At 38.7% G+C, this 21,316-nt stretch overlaps 1 protein-coding gene across 1 annotated transcript in view; it reads left to right on the forward strand.

Annotated features, from left to right (window-relative positions):
• DNAH14 (dynein axonemal heavy chain 14) overlaps positions 1–21,316 on the forward strand; it is a 227,336-nt gene that overhangs the window by 14,213 nt on the left and 191,807 nt on the right. The window contains exons 7-10 of the mRNA XM_066360143.1: positions 1,532–1,594; positions 6,739–6,883; positions 7,079–7,210; positions 19,947–20,197. Of these exons, the coding sequence (XP_066216240.1) occupies positions 1,532–1,594; positions 6,739–6,883; positions 7,079–7,210; positions 19,947–20,197 (591 nt within the window). The remainder of the gene's footprint in view (positions 1–1,531; positions 1,595–6,738; positions 6,884–7,078; positions 7,211–19,946; positions 20,198–21,316) is intronic.

Genomic DNA, 21,316 nt, shown 5'->3' on the forward strand with positions numbered 1-21,316 from the left:
GCGACGCCCAGGATGGGCAGAGCATCGCCCCCTGGTGGGCAGAGCTTCGCCCCTGGTGGGCGTGCCGGGTGGATCCCGGTCGGGCGCATGCGGGAGTCTGTCTGACTGTCTCTCCCTGTTTCCAGCTTCAGAAAAAAAAAATAAAAAAAAAAAAAAAAAAAAAAAAAAAAAAAAAAAAAAAAAGAAAAATATGTTCAATTTTAGCCAGGTTAAAACTTGTAGTTTTATTTGATCTTTAAATTTTATTTGTAATGGATTTTATGAAGTTTTTTTTAATCACTCATAACAAGTAACATTTCCAATATAAAAATAAGATAAATATGAAGTTAATGAAAGCTGGTGATGCTGTGTTACAGTGGAGGGGTGACTTGGGCATCGTCATTAGCCTTTTCCCTCTTGAGACTTTTTGGAGTGTTAGTTTGGTGGCCTGCGCCTGACACTCACTGCAATGTCATTGGGTTCCCCTAGAAATCATCTGGGTTTACAGGGCTCTGCTAGAGTCCTGAGGCACCATGACTCCATGAGTCCAAATTAAAGTGAGCTAGGAACTTGTTTAGAATGCCTCTTTGGAACCTGATTTTTCAGGTCAAGTTACTAGATTTATCTGAGGCATTTCTGATTTCTAAGGCCTTGGGTATGCCTGTTCGAAGGACATCCTGCAGCTCTTTCTGAACGACTTGGATAGCTCCTTCTTTCAATTCACAGTCAGCCAATGGCGTCACTAAGAGGCTGGTTGGCTAGCCACTTGGGCACTCCTCTTCCCATTAATTTCCCTTCCCCACTGGCTCTTCTTAGCTGCATAAGGAATCTCAGTTTGGTAAATAAGTATTACAACACAACTCAGTGTTTGTTTAAGAGTGTTTTCATCAAGATGGAAATGCAACTGAGAGAGACTGTGATGTGGCACTGAGTTCCACGAGTGCAGGAAACAGGCAGCAGAATGCACTTTGGGAAGCTGAGGGAGCCCTGCAGAAACAGCTAACACGTCTGTTTCTCAGGTGAATGCCAAGGATGATGATGAATGCCCGGGAAACTTCAATTCCTTTTCATTTAGGTTCTTTGAGTTTTTTTAAATTACAAATGCATCTTTTAAAAAAAAGCATATATATTAAATATGATCAAAATGACATACATTATATTAATTTTTTACTTACCACTATCAATGTACCTTTTCATTATCACTGAAAATTGAGTCTTGACCCTACTTGAAATATGAGTCTCTTTTAAACATAGCCAATAATTGTATAAGGGAAAAGAATGTATTTTTATAATTTTTATATTTATTGGAATGTTGCAACTAAATTGATAATACATTTATGAGAATTGGAATGACTTGTACTTACATTTACATTTTGTTCTATATTCTGATTGTTTGGGAGAAAAGTGATGTGCTTTACTATTTGCTTTGGGTAACTCAGGATGGATATGACATATCCTAGAAAATTTTCTAGCATTACTAAGCCTTTATTAAATTTATTTTATATAATTGCAATTTGTGAATATAGAATGTAAAAAGTATTTTTCTTTTCAGAATGAATAAAGCATTTGTTACTTGGAAATTGAATGTTAAAAGAATTAAGACAGAGAAAAGCAGGTAAGTCTTGATATGCAATATATTATAGAAATTTGAAGAAGGAAGCATTATTTTAAATATATACTATGGAAGCAGACATAAACTAATTTTCACTCAGTGATTAGAAAGTCATATTCCATCACCTTTAGGATTAAATTTAATTCATCTAATTTTTAAAAGATGACTAATATTTTTATATATTAAACATGTTATATATTTGTGTGTATATAAATGTGCGCGTGCGCACGTGCACACACACACATATATATATAAGGTCTACCGGAAAGTTCTGCCTGTTTCTTTCACAAATTTCGACACGTAAGCATGTTTATTTGGTGCATGTGTGCCTCTCTATTTTTATCACTTAATGTATACATACTGACGTAGCAAATTAACTAAAACAAAGTTGATTCACGTTAGTCTTATGTGTGAAGCATTAGCGTACCCATGGCTACTGATAAAGTTCATTTACGCCACTGTAATTTTTACGAATTTCAACAAGGAAGAAATGCTACAGAAGCATGTCTGTCGCATCCACCATATTCCCTGGACTTAGCACTCTCTATCACTTGTTTTTGTCCTTACAAATTTTTTTTTTTAATAAATTTTTTATTTTAATGGGGTGACATCAATAAATCAGGGTACATATATTCAAAGAAAACATTTCCAGGTTATCCTGTCATTTAGTTCTGTTGCATACCCATCACCCAAAGAAAGATCGACCTTTGTCACCCTCTATCCAGTTTTCTTTGTACCCCTTCCCCTCTCCCTCCTCCCCTCCCCCCCCCCCCCCGTAACCACCCCACGCCTGTCCATATATCTTAGTCTCGTTTTTATGTCCCACCAATGTATGGAATCCTGCAGTTGTTTTTTTCTGATTCACTTATTTCACTCCACATAATGTTATCAAGATTCCACCATTCTGCTGTAAGTGATCCGATGTCATCATTACTTCTAGCTGAATAGTATACCCTGGTGTATATGTGCCCCATCTTCTTTATCCAGTCTTCTATTTTTTTTTACAGTGATTAAAAGCCTTTAAGCAAACTCTTGGCCAATACAGCAAGAATCAATAAAAGAGTAGTGTCCTTAATATGTTCACCAAGTCCAAGTTCGCCCCATCACCATGCCAAATTCCTGAAAAATGCAACCCAACCACAGTTCAGTCTGTTAGGAGCTGTCACAGGGAGCAGGAGTCCAGGAAAAGTCCACATCCAGGAAAAGTCCTCATGGCACTGGAATTCCTTGAGGTTTTTTTGTCTGTAAAGCTTTTTATTTCTCCTTCAATTTTAAATGATAGCCTTGCTGGATAAAGTAGTCTTGGTTGTAGGTTCTTGTTCTGCATTACTTTGAATATTTCTTGCCATTCTCTTCTGGCCTCAAGTGTTTCTGTTGAGAAGTCAGAAGTCATCCTTATGGGGGCTCCTTTGTAGGTGATAGTCTTTTTTTCTCTAGCAGCTTTTAATATTTTCTCTTTATCATTTAGCTTTGGTATTTTAATTATGATGTGTCTTGGTGTTGGTTTCTTTGGGTTTCTCTTTAATGGAGTTCTCTGTGCTTCCTGAACATGTGAAATGTTTTCCTGCCTTAATTGGGAGAAGTTTTCCGCTATAATATGTTTGAACAAAGTCTCTATCCCTTGTTCTTTCTCTTCTTCTTCAGGAACCCCAATGATGCGGATGTTATTTCTCTTCATGTTGTCACAGAGCTCTCTTAGAGTTTCCTCAGACTTTTTGAGTCTCTTTTCTTTTTTCTGCTCTGCTTCCATGCCTTTATTTATTGTGTCCTCTAACTCACTGATTCAGTTCTCTGCTTCATCCATCCTGCTTTTAATTCCTTCCATTGTATTCTTTATTTCAGATATTGTATTTGTCATTTCTGTCTGATTCTTTTTTATTATTTCAATGTCCTTTTTTATATTTGCTATCTCTTTATTTAGGTTTTCGTAATGGTCATCTATGGTTGTTCTAATATCTTTGAGCATCCTAACAATCGTTATTTTAAACTCTGCATCTGGTAATTTGATTATATCTGATTCACTTAGGTCCTTTTCTGGGGATTTCTCTTGGTTTATTTGTGTTGTATTTCTCTGCCTCCGCATTTTCTCTTCACGGGAGTGGCTGTGATCACGTGCTCGGGTGCACAAGCATTGGTGGCCTTGGGCTATGCCCCGCCCCCATTTGTGATGTTATGCTCGGTCCTGAGGGCACTGGCGAGCACCTTTGCTCAGCTGTGGGTCTCCTCCTGTTTCCGGGCTTTCGCCCTGCCCTTGCAGGAGGAGCCCACTCCAGGAATGGCTGCTAGCCTTGGCTCTTCCGCCGGGCAGGACTGCGTGCCCAAGCTCAGCTCAGTAGCGGAACTCCGCCTCTTCTGGGCTTTTGGCTCCACCTTCGTGGGAGGAGCCGGCTACCAAGTCAGACCGCAAGCCTGGGTTGCACAGGCGGGACAAGGATGTGCTCCTCTGCCCTTGCTCAGGGGCTGGTCTCCACCCTTTCCGGGGTTCCCACCCTTCTCCTGGAGGCTGGATTACAGGCTGCTGGCAGCTGAGCTTGACCGCTTTTGCACGTCCCCTTCTCCCCAGCCGGACAAGATTGAGCTCACACCTGAGCCCAGTGGTGGCCAGCCAGCTTCCGCCCCTGTCAGCAGAACCGCGCTTTTGTCTCCCGCTGCCGCCCGCCCTCCGGTGCGCCCTCAGCCACGTGGGTGGGGGCGCTCGGACCCTAAGACTCACTACTGTAGACCCAAAAGCTCCCTCCTTCTATGCGACTCTGCTCTGAATGCCGCGGGGGAGCTTGTTTGGCTGGTGTCCTGCTTCCCTTTGCTGGTATTGCTGTTTCCGGGGGAAACATTCCCTTCAGCTTTGGGGAGTGACTCGTCCCAGGGGTTAGGGTGGCTATCTCCCAAAATGTTTCTCCCTGTGCCTCCCAGATTCCCAGATTACACTCTCTCCCTGTTACTCTGGTCCTGTCCTCCCCCCCCCTCCCCAGGAGCCCCGGGTGAGTGGTTGTGAGAGAGATGTTCTGCGCGGTCCCTTTAAGAAGGATCCTGGGTCTGAGAAATCAGACTTTTTCTCACAAACAGTATCCTGACTTGTTTCCAGCTAAATACTGTCCTTACGCCTTTTCTGGGCTCTGGGGCTGCAGGCTGGGGCTTTGTTCCTGGGGCTCAGCCCTTTCCCCTCTGCTAAACTCACTTCCCGCCACACAAGTCTCTCCCTGCTGCCGTTCGCTCCGGGGAGCTGGGCAGCCCTCTCCGCATTTCCGCTTTTCCTACCAGTCTCGGTGTGGCTTCTTCAGTGTTCCTTGGTTGAAGAGTCCTCTTAGTTTAGTCCAAAGTTGGTTTTTCCAGATGATAGTTCATAAAATTAGTTTGTAATCCACTTTGGTTCTGGGTGGTAGATGTTTGTACGTCCGCCTACTCCAGCGCCCTATAAACTTAATTCTTTGAGAGAACCTTACAAAATTTTTTGAAGGGCAAAAAATTCAAAAATGAAGAAGATATCAAACAAGCACTAGTTCAGTTTTTCGCATCAAAAGATAAAACATTTTTCAAAAATGGGATATACAAATTGCCCTCATGCTGGCAAGACATCATTAATAATAATGGCAATTATATTATTTAATAAAGTTTATTGACGGTAAGAAAAATTTATATTTTGTTTTATTCCAAAAATGAACAGAACTTTCCAGTAGACCTTATATAAAATAAATACTGAATATATTTCCCAGTGTACCATTCTGTGCTGAGAGGAAATCACAGTGTAATGAAGAACCTAGGATGACTTTCTTTGGCCTCTTGATCTAACGTTTTGCTTTCAAAAAGGGGAATGATTAAGTAATCCAAGATAGAAAACATTACCGTATTTCCCCTTATATAAGATTCACCCTTTTTTGAAAAATTTGAGATCTAAAAACTGGGTGCGTCTTACACAGTAGTTGTAGATTTTTTTACTTGCATTTGACAGTGATGAGGAGTTGGCTGAATTTTATGATGAATAAAACTTAAGTCAATAACTTTATGTAATACATTTTTTTTTCAAATTTCGGTGTGTCTTATACATGGCAATGTCTTATAAATGGGGAAATAAACGGTAATTCTATTTTGTAGTCTATCCAGTCGCCAAGAGTTGCTGTTAAACTTTTTATTTTGAAATGATTGTGATAGGAAGGCAGTTGTAAGAAATTATAGGAAGAGATGGCATGCACGCTTTACCCATTTCCCTCAGTGGTGACATCTTGCAGACCTACAGTAAAATATGAGGAGCAGGACAGTGACATTGATGTAACCGAGACCCCACAACATGGCTGTCACCGTGGGACCCCTCCTGCTGCCCTTCTACAGCCCCACTCTCCTCCCTTCCACACCCGCTCCTTATCCTATGCCAAGAACTAACGTGTTCTCCGTTTCTGTAATTTGTCTTTCCAAGAATGTTGTGTAAATGGAATCATATAGTACGTAAGCTTCAGGCTTGACTCTTTTCACTTACCATAGCTCTCTGGAGAGCCAGCCAGATTGCCGCAGGTAGAAATTGTTCCTTTTTTATTGCTGAGTAGCAGTCCATGATGAGAATGTGCCACTCTTTGACCATTTACCTTATCACTTCCACTCTGCTGCTGCTCCTCCAATTCTCTCCTCCTGTTAATTCCAGTGTCGTTAGAAGTGAGGTGACCATGATCAGACCAGTAAAAAGAGACAAAGGGGCCTATCTTTCCTATTTTAGGATGTATATAAAGGTTAGAGGATTTAAGACCCATTCTCCAAATGGTTCCTAATGTAGTTTATTTCCTTCCCCTGTAACTGGGGAAAAAGTAAATTGAGGAAATTTATTTAAATTTGATGAATATGGGAAATATGATTTGTTTGGCTATCACTGCCCACTATTTCAGAATTACTAGAACCCAGTGACATAACAGAATAACACCATCACTTGTTTCCCTCTCCCATTTTGTTCTTACTCGACACACCCAATACCAAAACCTTGCCTTCAATCGTATTGGCCAAACAAAACATGTAATGCTTACTAATCTTTATCAATGTTATTTAAAATGTGATATATGTAATACATATTAACTATAGGCATACGAAACAGATTACACTAACTATCTCTAAATTAACTTCGTTCACTTTGAAGGATAGATAATTCTGGAAATCTTTTTAACTTCCAGGTCATTTTTGTACCACCATTTGTTTTGGGCTGATGAATTATTTCAGAGCTGTTTGCTTTACATAAAGGGACTTTGTGAAGATGCAGTCAATCTCAAAAATGATAATGAACATGAAGATAATCCGTCTGCCATATGCCTTGTCAGGGTGGGTAAAAGTGTACTACTATAAGCCAGCATTGGTGTATAGAAACAATTCAAAACAAAAGAGGTTTTGAATCAAAGGACCTATAAATAAATTATCCCTATTGGATGACTAATGTTCTAAAATAGCTGAAAACATTATTCCCTTGGGTAGTCAATTTGAATAGTTAACATTTCTTACTTAATATCATTTAATTAGCTGGATAGGTCTCGAACATATTCTCTAGATGAATTTTGTGAAGAACAGCTCCAGCAAGCTACCCACGCATTGAAACAACTTCAGGATATCAGAGATAAAGCTATTTCAGAAATAAAAAGTACAATTTTAAAGGTAATTTTTTATTATATCCTCTTAATCTCATCAGTTCTTATGTTCTGACTAAAGCAAATGCTCCCCATTGTATCCCAGGAAATAGTATTGTAAATGGGCAGGTAGAGGGACCAAGGTGGTTAATTAGCCAACTAACTAGTACTGTGCATTTACTAGGCTTAGTACAGGAATTTTTCCAGGTGCTGTATAGAATGCAAATATACGTGTATATAAAGATATATGTGCGCTTGTATAAATCATCCATGTGGATATTGACATATATATTTCCGATATGTTTCATGTATGACTTGAGGTGACATATGAAAGGAAACGTGATTTGTTACAAGTTCAGATTCCTAAAACAAAAACCCATGGCTCAGGAAAAATGTAACTGGATGTGATAAAACTTCCCTACTGCTTGTATAAAAAGGATTCAATAACACAATGAACAATGTCCTCAGAGCATTCTTATCCAATAGGCTATGACTCGTTTCATAGGGTTGGTTTATGTAGCTCGCCTACGTAGGGAATGACAACACACAGAACAGAATTCTCGAGTGCAGTTCAGAAAGGGACAGGAGTGCCATCACCTGGTCATGGACTTGCTGCCTCTCTTGCTAGTTTGGCTGAATACAGAAGGTTATCTGAGGCTCTCTGAAGGAATAAGTGGACTGAGTCTCCCTCAACGAATTTTCAGATATTGTTTCTCTGAATTGAACCTTTGATGGATGATACTGGGTAGCAATGACTTCAAAGCCTGTTGATAGGAAGACAAAGTACAGTTATTTTATGTCAATGAAATAATGCCTCTTATTCCTTATTCTATTCCTCACAGTTCTCCTAACCTCCCTAAGCCCAGTCATATGTAGACAGACTCTGGAACATTTTGGCCAAGGATAGCATAAATCAAAAAGGTATTAACAAACCTAGACCACTAAGATAGTGGTAAAATACGACAGTCATCCTACTTTTTCCCATTCGGCATAACCAGGATCTGGTCCTAAATATCTGTTAAAGGATTTCCATTTAAATCAATTTCTGAAAAGAATTTATTAAACCTACTGCCAATCCTGTTGTTGAAATCGGTAGATTGTCTTTTTGTTTTGTTTGTGATTTCCTTTGCTGTGCTGACACTTTTTAGTTTGATGTAGTCCCATTTGTTTATTTTTACTTTGTTTCCCTTGCCTGGGGAGACGATCCAGAAAAACATTGCTAAGAGCAATGTCTCAGAGTTTACTGTGTTTTCTTCTAAGAGTTTTATGATTTCAGGTCTTGCGTGCAAGTTTTTAATCCATTCCGTGCTTATTCTTGCATATGATGTAAGAAAGTGATCTAGTTTTTTTTTTCTTTTTTTTTGTATCTGTCTAGTTTTTGCAACACTGTTTATTGAAGAGACTGTCTTTACCCCATGGTATATTTTTGTCTCATTTGTCATAGATTAGTTGACCATACAGGCATGGATTTATTTCTGGGCTCTCTGCTCCATTGATTTATGTGTCTATTTTTATGCCATTACTGTGTTGTTTTTATTACTCTAGCCTTGTAATATAGTTTGATACCAGATAGCAGGATACCTTTTGCTATTTGTGGTCTTTTGTGGTTTGCAGCCATTTTTTTTAAGGTGCATTTTCTGCTCCCTTCTTCCCCTGCCTTCCTTCTGAAAGCACAGTAATTCACAGATTGATACTCTTGTTGGTATTCCATAGATTACATAGGCTTTCTCCACTCTATTTCATTCCATTTTTTTTCTCCTCTGATTGAATAATTTCTTTTTAAAATTTTTATATTTTTCAATTACAGTTGGCATTCAATATTATATTAGTTTTAGGTCTACAGGATAGTGGTCAGACATTTGTATTAACTTATGAAGTGACCCCCCCATAGGTCTGGTACCCACGTGGGCACCTTACATAGTTACTGACTGTATTCCTGTGCTGTACTTTACATCCCATGGCTGTTTTCTAACTGCCAATTTGTACTCCCTAATCCTTCACCTTTTTCGCCTTCTGATTGGATAATTTCAGTTGATCTATCTTGAAGATTAGTTATTCTTTTCTTCTGCTTGAAGTCTGTTGTTGAAGCATTCTGCTGAATTCTTTATTCTCATTTATTCTTTAGCTTCAAATTTCTTTTGGTTCTTTGTTTTCTGTTTCCTTTTTGAGCATCTCATTGTTTGTGTTGTTTTCCTGATACTGTTAAATTATTTATTGGTATATTCTTGTAGCTCTCTGAGCATCTTTGGTACAATTATTTTGAATTACTTATTGGAAAATTCTTGGATTTCCATTTCTTTGGGGCTAGTGATGGGAAGTGTACTATACTCCTTCAGTGGAGTTACCTATCCCTGATTTTTGTGATCCCTGTAGCCTTGCATAGGTGTCTGCTTTTAAAGAAGCAATCGTCTCCTCTAGACTTTATGGATTGACTCTAATAAGGGAAGACTCGTGCCTGTGGGTGGGACATGCTGGAATGTCTTGTGACTCTGGGTCTAGTGGTGCAGGATGCCAAATGCAGGGCTGTGTTGGAGCACCAGGTCCTGTAAGGGGTGTGATGTCTCTCAGCTCAGGCTTGTGAGGACCATAGCATTGACAACTGTGTGATCATTGGAAAGTATTATAGGGGGTCCACAGGGGCTCCAAGGACTGTTGCGGTCATCAGCAGTGGTCCCAGGTCCAGTGGCTAGGGACCAAGGCAGGCAACAGTGGTGGCCAGAACTGGTGCTATGCACTCACGTGCCTGTTGGGGCATCTTCAGGTGCCTGTGTAGTGGCAGGGGCCTGCGGGAGACACCCACATAGTGATGAAGGCCAGGGCAGGAAGCAAGGGCCATGCCAAGGGTAGGTGCACTGGTAGCTGCTGGGACCTGGCATAGGTGTGCAGTATTTTGGCTGCTAGATCTTACCGTAGGATCATGGCAGTGGAGGCTGCAGTCTCCTACATTGCCATCTTGGATGAATTTTTAAAACAAATATCTAGCTACTCTGTGGCCAAACTCTAGGCTAGTGGTTAATAGGCTGCCCACTAGAATCACCTAGGTGGCTTTTCATAAATAATTATTTGGGACCACTCTAGACCAAATCAATCTGAATTTCTGATGTTAGAGCCCAGTCATCAATATATTCACAGCTCCTCAAGTGAATCTAAAGTACAGCTAGGTGCCCCTGACCAGGCGGTGGCACAGTGGATAGAGCATCAGACTGGGACGTGGAGGACCCAGGTTTGAAACTTCCTGGTCGCTGGCTTGAGCACGGGTTCCCCAGCTTGAACATAAGGTTGCTGGGTTGAGCATGGGATCATAGACATGAACCCATGGTGGCTGGCTTGAGCCCAATGTTGGTGGCTTGAGTAAGGGGTCACTTGGTCTGCTGTAGCCCTCCAGTCAAGGCACATATGAGAAAGTAATCAATGAACAACTAAGCTGCCACAACAAAGAATTGATGCTTCTAATTTCACTCCCTTCCTATCTGCCCCTATCTGTCCCTCTCTCTCTCTCTCTGTCTCTGTGAAAAAATAAAGTACAGCTAGGTTGGAAAGTATTCTTCTGGGCCATGTCTGGGACCACCCAGCTCTGGACAGACATCGCAAGGGGTAGAACTGATTGACTGGACGCTGAGGGCCACAGTCAGTGATATAACCTGAGAGTCAGAATTGAGATGTATCTGACCCAGAATATACGCTCTGACAAGAGAGGACAGGTTCACCTACCCAATGTCAGAATTTCCATCAGGACCACTAATATTCAATAAAAAATCAGGCACTTTTTGTGCTGATACAATGATTAAGCTATTTAAAACTGTTTTAGTACCAGTGCTAAAAATCTTTATTTTGAATAATTGATAGGCTCTGCTTCACCATTTTACCAATTAAAAACCCATGCATCATGACATAGTCTTCAAATCACTCCTGGGAAAATGCAACCTTTTCAATAGAAACATAACCTATTAAAAATTAGTATTCCATTTGTCAGGACCAGGGTGGCTGTACGCATAACTGGTGTAGAAATTACTCTTTTTTTAGCCCAGTTTTTTCAAGCAGCTATTGATTATTATTATTTTTTTAAATAAATTTTTATTAATGTTAATGGGATGACATTAATAAATCAGGGTACATATATTCAAAGAAAACATGTCTAGGTTATCTTGTCATTAAATTATGTTGCATACCCCTCGCCCATAGTCACATTGTCCTCCGTCACCCTCTATCTAGTTCTCTGTGCCCCTCCCCCTCCCCCTAATTCTCTCCCTCCCTCCCTCCTATGTCCTCCCTCCCCCCACCCCTGGTAACCACCACACTCTTGTCCATGTCTCTTAGTCTCGTTTTTGTGTTCCATCAATGTATGGAATCATGTAGTTCTTGTTTTTTTCTGATTTACTTATTTCACTCCATATAGTGTTATCAAGATCCCACCATTTTGCTGTAAATGATCTGATGTCATCATTTCTTATGGCTGAGTAGTATTCCATAGTGTATATGTGCCACATCTTCTTTATCCTGTCTTCTATTGAAGGGCTTTTTGGTTGTTTCCATGTCTTGGCCACTGTGAACAGTGCTGCAATGAACATGGGGCTACATGTGTCTTTACGTATCAATGTTTCTGAGGTTTTGGGGTATATACCCAGTAGAGGGATTGCTGGGTCATAAGGTAGTTCTATTTGCAGTTTTTTTGAGGAACCACCATACTTTCCTCCATAATGGTTGTACTACTTTACAGTCCCACCAACAGTGGATGAGAGTTCCCTTTTCTCCGCAGCCTCTCCAACATTTGCTATTACCCGTCTTGTTGATAATAGCTAATCTAACAGGGGTGAGGTGGTATCTCATTGTAGTTTTGATTTGCATTTCTCTAATAACTAATGAAGATGAGCATCTTTTCATATATCTGTTGGCCATTTGTATCTCTTCCTGGGAGAAGTGTCTGTTCATGTCCTCTTCCCATTTTTTTATTGGATTGTTTGTTTGTTGTTGAGTTTTATGAGTTCTTTGTAAATTTTGGATATTAGGCCCTTATCTGAGCTGTTGTTTGAAAATATCATTTCCCATTTAGTTGGCTGTCTGTTTATTTTGATATCAGTTTCTCTTGCTGAGCAAAAACTTTTTAGTCTGATGTAGTCCCATTCATTTATCTTTGCCTTCACTTCTCTTGCCGTTGGAGTCAAGTTCATAAAATGTTCTTTAAAACCCAGGTCCATGAGTTTAGTACCTATGTCTTCTTCTATGTACTTATTGTTTCAGGTCTTATATTTAGGTCTTTGATCCATTTTGAATTAATTTTAGTACACGGGGACAGGCTGTAGTCGAGTTTCATTCTTTTGCATGTGGCTTTCCAGTTTTCCCAACACCATTTGTTGAAGAGGCTTTCTTTTCTCCATTGTGTGTTGTTGGCCCCTTTGTCAAAGATTATTTGACCATATATATGTGGTTTTATTTCTGGGCTTTCTATTCTGTTCCATTGGTCTGAGTGTCTATTTTTCTGCCAATACCATGCTGTTTTGATTATCGTGGCTCTATAATATAGTTTAAAGTCAGGTATTGTAATGCCCCCAGCTTCATTCTTTTTCCTTAGGATTGCTTTGGCTATTCGGGGTTTTTTATAGTTCCATATAAATCTGATGATTTTTTGTTCCATTTCTTTAAAAAATGTCATAGGAATTTTGATGGGAATTGCATTAAATTTATATATTGCTTTGGGTAATATGGCCATTTTAATTATATTTATTCTTCCTATCCAAGAACAAGGAATATTTTTCCATCTCATTGTGTCTTTTTCTATTTCTCTTAATAATGCCTTGTAGTTTTCGTTATATAGGTCCTTTACATTCTTTGTTATGTTTATTCCTAGGTATTTTATTTTTTTTGTTGCAATCGTGAAGGGGATTATTTTTTTGAGTTCGTTTTCTAATATTTCATTGTTGGCATATAGAAAGGCTATGGACTTTTGTATGTTAATTTTGTATCCTGCGACCTTACTGTATTGGTTTATTGTTTCTAATAATCTTTTTGTGGAGTCCTTCGGGTTTTCGATGTATAGGATCATATCATCAGCAAAAAGTGATACCTTTACTTCTTCTTTTCCGATATGGATGCCTTTTATTTCTTTGTCTTGTCTGATTGCTCTGGCCAGAACTTCTAGCACCACGTTAAATAAGAGTGGAGAGAGTGGACAACCCTGTCTTGTTCCTGATTTAAGGTAGAAAGTCCTCAGTTTTATGCCATTTAATATGATGTTGGCTGATGGTTTATCATATATGGCCTTTATCATGTTGAGATATTTTCCTTCTATACCCATTTTGTTGAGAGTCTTAAACATAAAATTGTGTTGTATTTTATCGAATGCCTTTTCTGCATCTATTGATAAGATCATGTGGTTTTTGGTTTTTGTTTTGTTGATATGGTGTATTACATTAACCGTTTTACGTATGTTGAACCATCCTTGAGATTCTGGGATGAATCCCACTTGATCATGATGTATTATTTTTTTAATATGTTGTTGTATTCGGTTTGCCAGTATTTTGTTTAGTATTTTATCATCTGTATTCATTAGAGATATTGGTCTGTAGTTTTCTTTCTTTGTGCCATCCTTGCCAGGTTTTGGTATGAGGGTTATGTTGGCCTCATAAAATGTGTTTGGAAGTATTGCTTCTTCTTCAATTTTTTGGAAGACTTTGTGTAGAATAGGAACCAAGTCTTCTTTGAATGTTTGATAGAATTCATTAGTATAACCGTCTGGGCCTGGACTTTTATTTTTGGGGAGGTTTTTAATAGTTTTTTCTATTTCCTCCCTGCTGATTGGTCTGTTTAGGCTTTCTGCTTCTTCATGACTCAGTCTAGGAAAGTTGTATTGTTCTAGGAATTTATCCATTTCTTCTAGATTGTTGTATTTGGTGGCATATAGTTTTTCATAGTATTCTACAATAATTCTTTGTATATCTATGATGTCTGTGGTGATCTCTCCTCTTTCATTTTGGATTTTATTTATTTGAGTCCTGTGCCTTTTTTCCTTGGTGAGTCTTGCCAACGGTTTGTCAATTTTGTTGATCTTTCAAAGAACCAGATCCTTGTTTTATTGATTTTTTCTATAGTTTTTCTGTTCTCTATTTCATTTATTTCTGCTCTGATTTTTATTATCTCCTTTCTTCGGCTGGTTTTGGGTTGTCTTTGTTCTTCTTTTTCTAGTTCCTTAAGGTGTGAAGTTAAGTGGTTTACTTCGGCTCTCTCTTGTTTGTTCGTATAGGCCTGAAGTGATATGAACTTTCCTCTTATTACTGCTTTTGCTGCATCCCAGAGATTCTGATATGTCGTATTTTCATTTTCATTTGTCTGTATATATCTTTTGATCTCTGCGCTTATTTCTTCTTTGACCCATTCATTTTTTAGAAGTATGTGGTTTAGTTTCCACATTTTTGTGGGTTTTCCCCCCTCTTTTTTGCAGTTGAATTCTAGTTTCAAGGCTTTATGATCAGAGAATATGCTTGGTACAATTTCAATTTTTCTAAATTTGCTGATATTGTCTTTGTGGCCCAACATATGGTCAATTCTTGAGAATGTTCCATGTACACTAGAGAAAAATGTATACTCTGTCACTTTGGGATGAAGTGTCCTATAGATGTCTATCATATCCAGGTGTTCTAGTATTTCGTTTAAGGCCACTATATCTTTATTGATTCTCTGTTTGGATGACCGATCTAGAGCCGTCAGCGGTATATTGAGGTCTCCAAGTATGATTGTATTTTTGTCAGTTTTTGTTTTAAGGTCAATAAGTAGCTGTCTTATATATTTTGGTGCTCCTTGGTTTGGTGCATATATATTAAGGATTGTTATGTCTTCTTGATTCAGTGTCCCCTTAATCATTATGAAATGACCATTTTTGTCTCTGAGTACTTTTTCTGTCTTGTAGTCAGCATTATCAGATATGAGTATTGCTACACCTGCTTTTTTTTGGGTGTTGTTTGCTTGGAGTATTGTTTTCCAGCCTTTCACTTTGAATTTGTTTTTATCCTTGTTGCTTAGATGTGTTTCTTGTAGGCAGCATATAGTTGGATTTTCTTTTTTAATCCATTCTCCTACTCTGTGTCTTTTTATTGGTAAGTTTAATCCATTTACATTTAGTGTAGTTATTGACACTTGTGGGTTCCCTACTGCCATTTTATAAATTGCTTTCTGTTAGTTTTGTATCTTGTTTGATTCTTCTCTTTTGTTTTTCTGTCATTTGTTTTTGTTTGTTTGTATTCCATTCTTCTTTCCTCTGTTGCTACCTTTTTTAAGTCAAGTGTTTTTGTGGTGGTTTTTTCAAGAGTGGTTACCATTAAGTAATGAAAAGGGTACCTACCATATTCATTGTAGTACCCTATCTTATGAGTATTTCTGCACTTCATTGTCCTTTGCTACTGTTAATCTCCATCCTCTCCCCCCCTTTTTTTTCTTTTGTTGTCACAGTTTAAGTTTGGTTTTATTGTGTTCTTGGTGGAGCTGTTACTTGTGGTTTTGTTTTCTTTTGTTCTTTGAATCTGGTTGGAAAACCCCCTTTTGTATTTCCTGGAGTGGGGGCTTTCTGCTGATAAATTCTCTCATCTTTTCTGTATTTGTGAATGTTTTTATATCTCCTTTGTACTTGAAGGATAGCTTTGATGGGTATAGTATTCTTGGCTGAAAGTTCCTCTCTTTCAGGGCTTTAAATATTGGGGTCCACTCTCTTCTAGCTTGTAGAGTTTCTGCTGAGAAATCTGATGATAATCTAATAGGCCTTCCTTTATATGTGGTACTCTTCTTTTCCCTGGCTGCCTTGAGAATTTTTTCTTTGTCATTGGTTTGTGTCATCTTCATTATGATGTGCCTTGGAGTGGGTTTGTTGGGGTTAAGAAAACTCGGTGTTCTGTTTGCTTCTTGAATTTGAGGCTTTAGTTCTTTCCACAGGCTTGGGAAGTTCTCGTCTATTATTTGTTTGAGTATATTCTCCATTCCATTTTCTTTCTCTTCTCCTTCTGATATACCTATTATTCTTATGTTATTCTTTCTGATGGGGTCAGACAATTCCTATAGGGTTTTCTTGTTTTTTATTATTTTTGAGTCTCTTTCTTCTTCTCTCTGTTGTGCCTCAAGTTGCTTGTCTTCTATTTCACTAATCCTATCTTCTATCTGGGCTGTTCTGTTAGCTAAGCTTGTTACCTCGTTTTTCAGCTCGTGAATTGAGTTTTTCATTTCTGTTTGATTTGGTTTTATAGTTTCAATTTCCTTGGTAATATATTCTTTGTGTTCATTGAGTTGTTTTCTGATCTCCCTAAATTGCCTTTCTGTGTTTTCTTGTATATCTCTGAGTATTTTTAAGATTTCTATTTTAAATTCTGTCATTTAGCTCCAAGGCTTCCAATATGTTAAATCTTTTCTCCATAGATTTTTCCACATCTATTTGTGTTACCTCTCTATCTTTTGTATCCATAATATTCAATTTCCTCTTTCTTATTGGCATCTGAGGGTGGTCTTGTTGATAGCACTAATTAGAATTAATAAAGAGTAAAAAGTAAAAAAAAAAAAAAAAAAAAAAAAAAAAAAAAAGGTAAAACACCCCACAAAAAAAAAAAACAGTAATAATTTATTATTTCCCCCTTTTTTTCTTTTTTCTCTTCCCCTCCTCTCCCCTCCTCAGGGAAATATCGTGATGACCTGTGAATTATATTATGCTAAATGGAACAAAAACTGCCTATAACGGAGGGCCTGATTTGGGGTGAAGAGTTCAAGGGGCAAAAAAAGGGAGTAGGGACCTACTAAATGCAAAAAAAAAAAAAAAAAAAAAAGGAGAAAATCTTAGACAAGCATAAGATGATTTGCTTGTAAGTGATGGTCGACTAAGAGATATAATGAGAGGGATAAGAGGGAACCAGAAAAAAAGGGGGAAAAAAAGAATAATAAAGAAAAAAAAATAAAAATAAAAAGTAAAAATCTGTTGTAATAAGTGGAGCGAAGACTAAATACAATGGAGACCTTGGGTTGGGAGGAATGCTAGTGAGTTAAAAAGCAACGTAAAAAGTACCCAAAATGCCACAGAAATAAACAAACAAACAAAAAAAAAACAAAAGCGAGAAAAAAAAAAACACCAAAAAAAACTTGAGTCCCAAATTAAATAATTTGTTCATGATTGAGGATTAAATGGGAGGAAAAGTAAAAGGAGAAAAGAAGAAATGAATAGAAAGGAAAAAATAAGAAAAAGAGAAAAACAAAGGAAGAAAAAAAGGAAGAGAAAAAAACAAAATAAAGCAAAACAAAAAAAACAAAAGGGGAGAGAGTGAGAGTTAAGTGTTTTGGAGTGTAACCTTAAAGGGGAGTGAGGATGAAGAAAAGAAATAAAATGTAACACTCATGGGTAGTGTAGTTCAAGAAAAGGGAAGCATAAGATGGGCAGAGAATAAACGGACCGAGGTGGAAGAAAATAGAAATAATAATAATAAAGGCAATAAGATAGAAGAAACAAACAACAATGAAAAATTAGTGGAACAAGTTATAAAGTCTGTGGATTTTTCTTGATTTTGAGAGGTTAACTTCTTCCTTTTTCTTTTCTCTCCCTCTTCCTGATCGGTGACTCTGTACCCCAGGCTCTGTCTCTGTGTCACACTTAGGTAGGGATTTGCAGTTGATGGGATTCTATGGCAGTGTCACATAATTGGCTTTAGTCTTGCTGGTAGTCAAGGCTTGTTGGCGTTTGCAGGGTCCAACAATGAGAGAATTTGCTTTCCTGGAGTCTCTCTCCTAGTCTCCCCTTCCTGAATTAGCAGCCTGGTGATCCAGCTATAAGGCTGCTACTGCTTCTGCCTGGGGAGTAAGAGGCTCAAAGAGCTAGGAAATCCCCACTCTATCCCCACTCAGCGCAAGGCTTTGGGAAAGGCTCTGGCAGTCAGAGCCTCCAGCGTAATCAGGCGGGGCTGGGAGTCAATTGTTGTCAAGGCGACTGTTTAGTGCCTAGCATTCAGTTGGACCACTCAACCCAGGCTTTCCACACTTTGTAGCCTGTTTTGGCTGGGAAGAAGAGGCACTAGTCGCTGCTTGCGACTATTGTATTATAGATCTTATTATCTGCCAAGTCCCTCTTGTTAGCGTTTATTCCTGAATATGGAGGCTCTGTCAATCAGAAGTTGCTCCCGCCCCTTTAGCGAGAGGCACTAAAAAATATCACGCCTCTTGTCTTGGATCACTGAACTGAGAGAGATCTTATCAATTAGAGCCCCGTGGGTGCACAGATTTCGTGGGTTAAGCTAATTTCAGTGATTGGATCCGCAGCTGTGCTCCCGAAGGTATTTCAGGCTGCCTGCGCGCGCCCCTCCCCCAACGCTTGATTGTTAGCTTGAATGGCTGGGTGAGGTGCCCCGCCCACGCAGAGAATCTCCCAAATAGGAAGACAGCCCTGGCGCCTCTCCCGCTCGCCCCGCCGCTGGCGGCTGGGGCGCACCAGGCACGCGGGATAATGGGGCACCCTGGGTGTGTGGGCCAGTGGGGCGCTCTGGCCTGTGGGACGCCCAGGGCACGCGCGCGAATGGGGTGCTCCGGGCACCGGTGGCTGGGAACTCGCACTCGCAGTGCGCGGGCCGCTGGGGAAGCTGGCGGTGCTTGCTCTGCGACCGGACCGCGGCACAGGCTCACTCCCTCCGTGGCTTGAATGAACGTCCCTGCGGTAGTTAGCTTCCTCCACACCCTCGTCTCTCAGATTCAAGTGATAACAGTCCTTTTGCTTTCAGTTTGTGTGGAACTCCGGAATGCTCCGAGGATAAATTTTTCTGTTTCTAGTTGATAAATTTGTTGAGATTTGGGGGAGATCTGTCGGACGCGCTGCTCACGGCGCCATTTCCGTGACGTCACTTCAGCTATTGATTATTAATAAAGAATTTCATTCATTGACTTCAGAGAGTCAGCCAGTGCTGGAAAAAATTGTTGAACACCTGACCTAATTAAAAAATATATAAATGAATAAAATAAAACATGAAGAAAGGCAACATAAAAAAACAAATGCAATTATGTTTTTAAAAATTAGAATTCAAACTGAAAAGGATGACTACTTGCCAAGTATTTAAGCACCATGGAGCAAAAATTAAAGTGTGACTAACCAATAAAAGAACAGAAAATGGAAGTATTTTAGAGTGTTTAAGGTCTATAAGTAATTCAGTGTTCATGTATCTAAGAGGAATCATTTTGAGTAACTTCCAGGTTATTCTGAGGCTCACAATTTAGAAGTTTTTGGTGGTTTTAGTAGTACTGTTACCCCTTATGTTTTTTAAATCAAAACAAGCCATTCCCCAGTGACCTACTAAGTCAGTTGTCTTAAGAGATACAATTATAGTATTTAAAACTAAAGCTCTGAAATAAACTTTGATGAACTTAAATTTTTTAAAAATTTTGTATTTTATAACATACATGTGTTAACAAAGTCTAATTGCTACAGCCTAGTTTTAGGAAAGTTTACATGGTACCTCTCAGTATATTTGAGGAGGGTCCCTCTATATAGGAACACATAGATATTCATGACTATGGTCTTCTTGTTGGAGTTTCCTAAACTTACCTACTTATGAGTGAGACACCCTGTTTGATAGGCTTCAGAACACAGGTTGTTTTGTTTTTGTCTGTTTAAATACAGTATAAGCATGAGGCAAGATTTTAATGGCAATTGTTGGTATGTTTCAATATGATATTCGGGCTAATAAAAATACTATCAATTAGAAACCATGCGATGTTCACATGGGAAATCATTACTTGTCTCTCATTGTTTACTGACTTTATAGGTGGCAGAGAAGAATGACATTAGAGAATATTTTGAGTCAAACATCTCTGACACTGACACAACACATTTCAAGCTGCCTAAATATCGATGTTTATTACAAACGATTTTGAGCTTTCTGATGCTGGTGGACTACCTGTTTCAGGAGCTCATCCGTCAGCTAATGAACACTGCAGCCACGCTACTCTTGGAGTTATTTACTAGTTCTGATAGAATGCTATTTTCAGAGGAAAAAAAGAATGAAGATCTCATCAAGTAAATCATGCTTTATTTATCAAAGAAATTTGTGTAATCACAGTGTTGTAAATATCGATGGCCACTTATGGAGAAAATAGACAATAGTTGAAGGTAGAATTTGAAAATTCTCCTTATAGTAAATTGTATGTACTCACCTCACTTTTTATAATTATAATTGTATGTACTCACCTCACTTAGTATCTGGTCATACTTTACTTAATACTACTGTCCATAACATTTAAGAAAATTTCCCAATATTTTTTCCGAAGTCTACATATGTCAGAAAGCCATATAGTATATGGGATGTCTGGTGCAATTTGAAATTCAGGTAATCAGTGAATAATTTTTTAGTATAAGTATGTCACAAATATTACCTATACTAAAAATTGTTGGTTTGAAATTAAAACTAACTGGTGTTCTGTATTTTTATTTTCTAAGTCTGGCAATTCTATGAATAGGTCTACTGTATCTTCCAAGTTCAAAGCTAGTTCTTAAAGATGTGAGAGTGATTCCAGAAGCCATAAAGTTCTATCGAAATTTGAGTAAGAGCTATTGAATACAAAATATTTTCATCTTCTATTTAAATGCTGGGTTTTTTTTTTGAGGTTTGTTGTCTTGTTTTTAGATTTTGTTGATTTTTAGAGAGAGGAGAGAAAGAAGGAGTGGGAGGGAGGATCAGGAAGCATCACGAAGCATCACCTTGTAATAGTTGCTTCTTGTTTGTGCCTTGACCAGGCAAGCCCGGGGTTTCACACCAGCGACCTCAGTGTTCCTGGTCGACACTCCATTCACTGTGCTGCCACAGGTCAGGCAGAATCCCACAATTAACTTTTTGAGGAACTCCCTCCTGTTTTGCACAAATGCTACACCAGTTTCTTCCTCGTGAACTATCATGATTCACGTTTTGCCATCTGTCTCCTTTTCCTGTGTTTTGCATCTAGTATAGCATTTACAGTAATCACAATTGGAGTATATAGCAAAACCTAAAGAACAAGCATAAGTATTATTATGACTAATGTCATTAGCACTCAAGTAGAGAGTCAAACAAAATGGTGTGAGTTAAGCATCAATCCACAGGTATGCAGGTCTCATCAGTGTCATGGAACAGCTGTCTACCTCTGATGTCAGGGGCGTTGG

Source organism: Saccopteryx leptura, chromosome 1, assembly GCF_036850995.1.
Source record: "Saccopteryx leptura isolate mSacLep1 chromosome 1, mSacLep1_pri_phased_curated, whole genome shotgun sequence".
Lineage (NCBI taxonomy): Eukaryota > Metazoa > Chordata > Mammalia > Chiroptera > Emballonuridae > Saccopteryx > Saccopteryx leptura.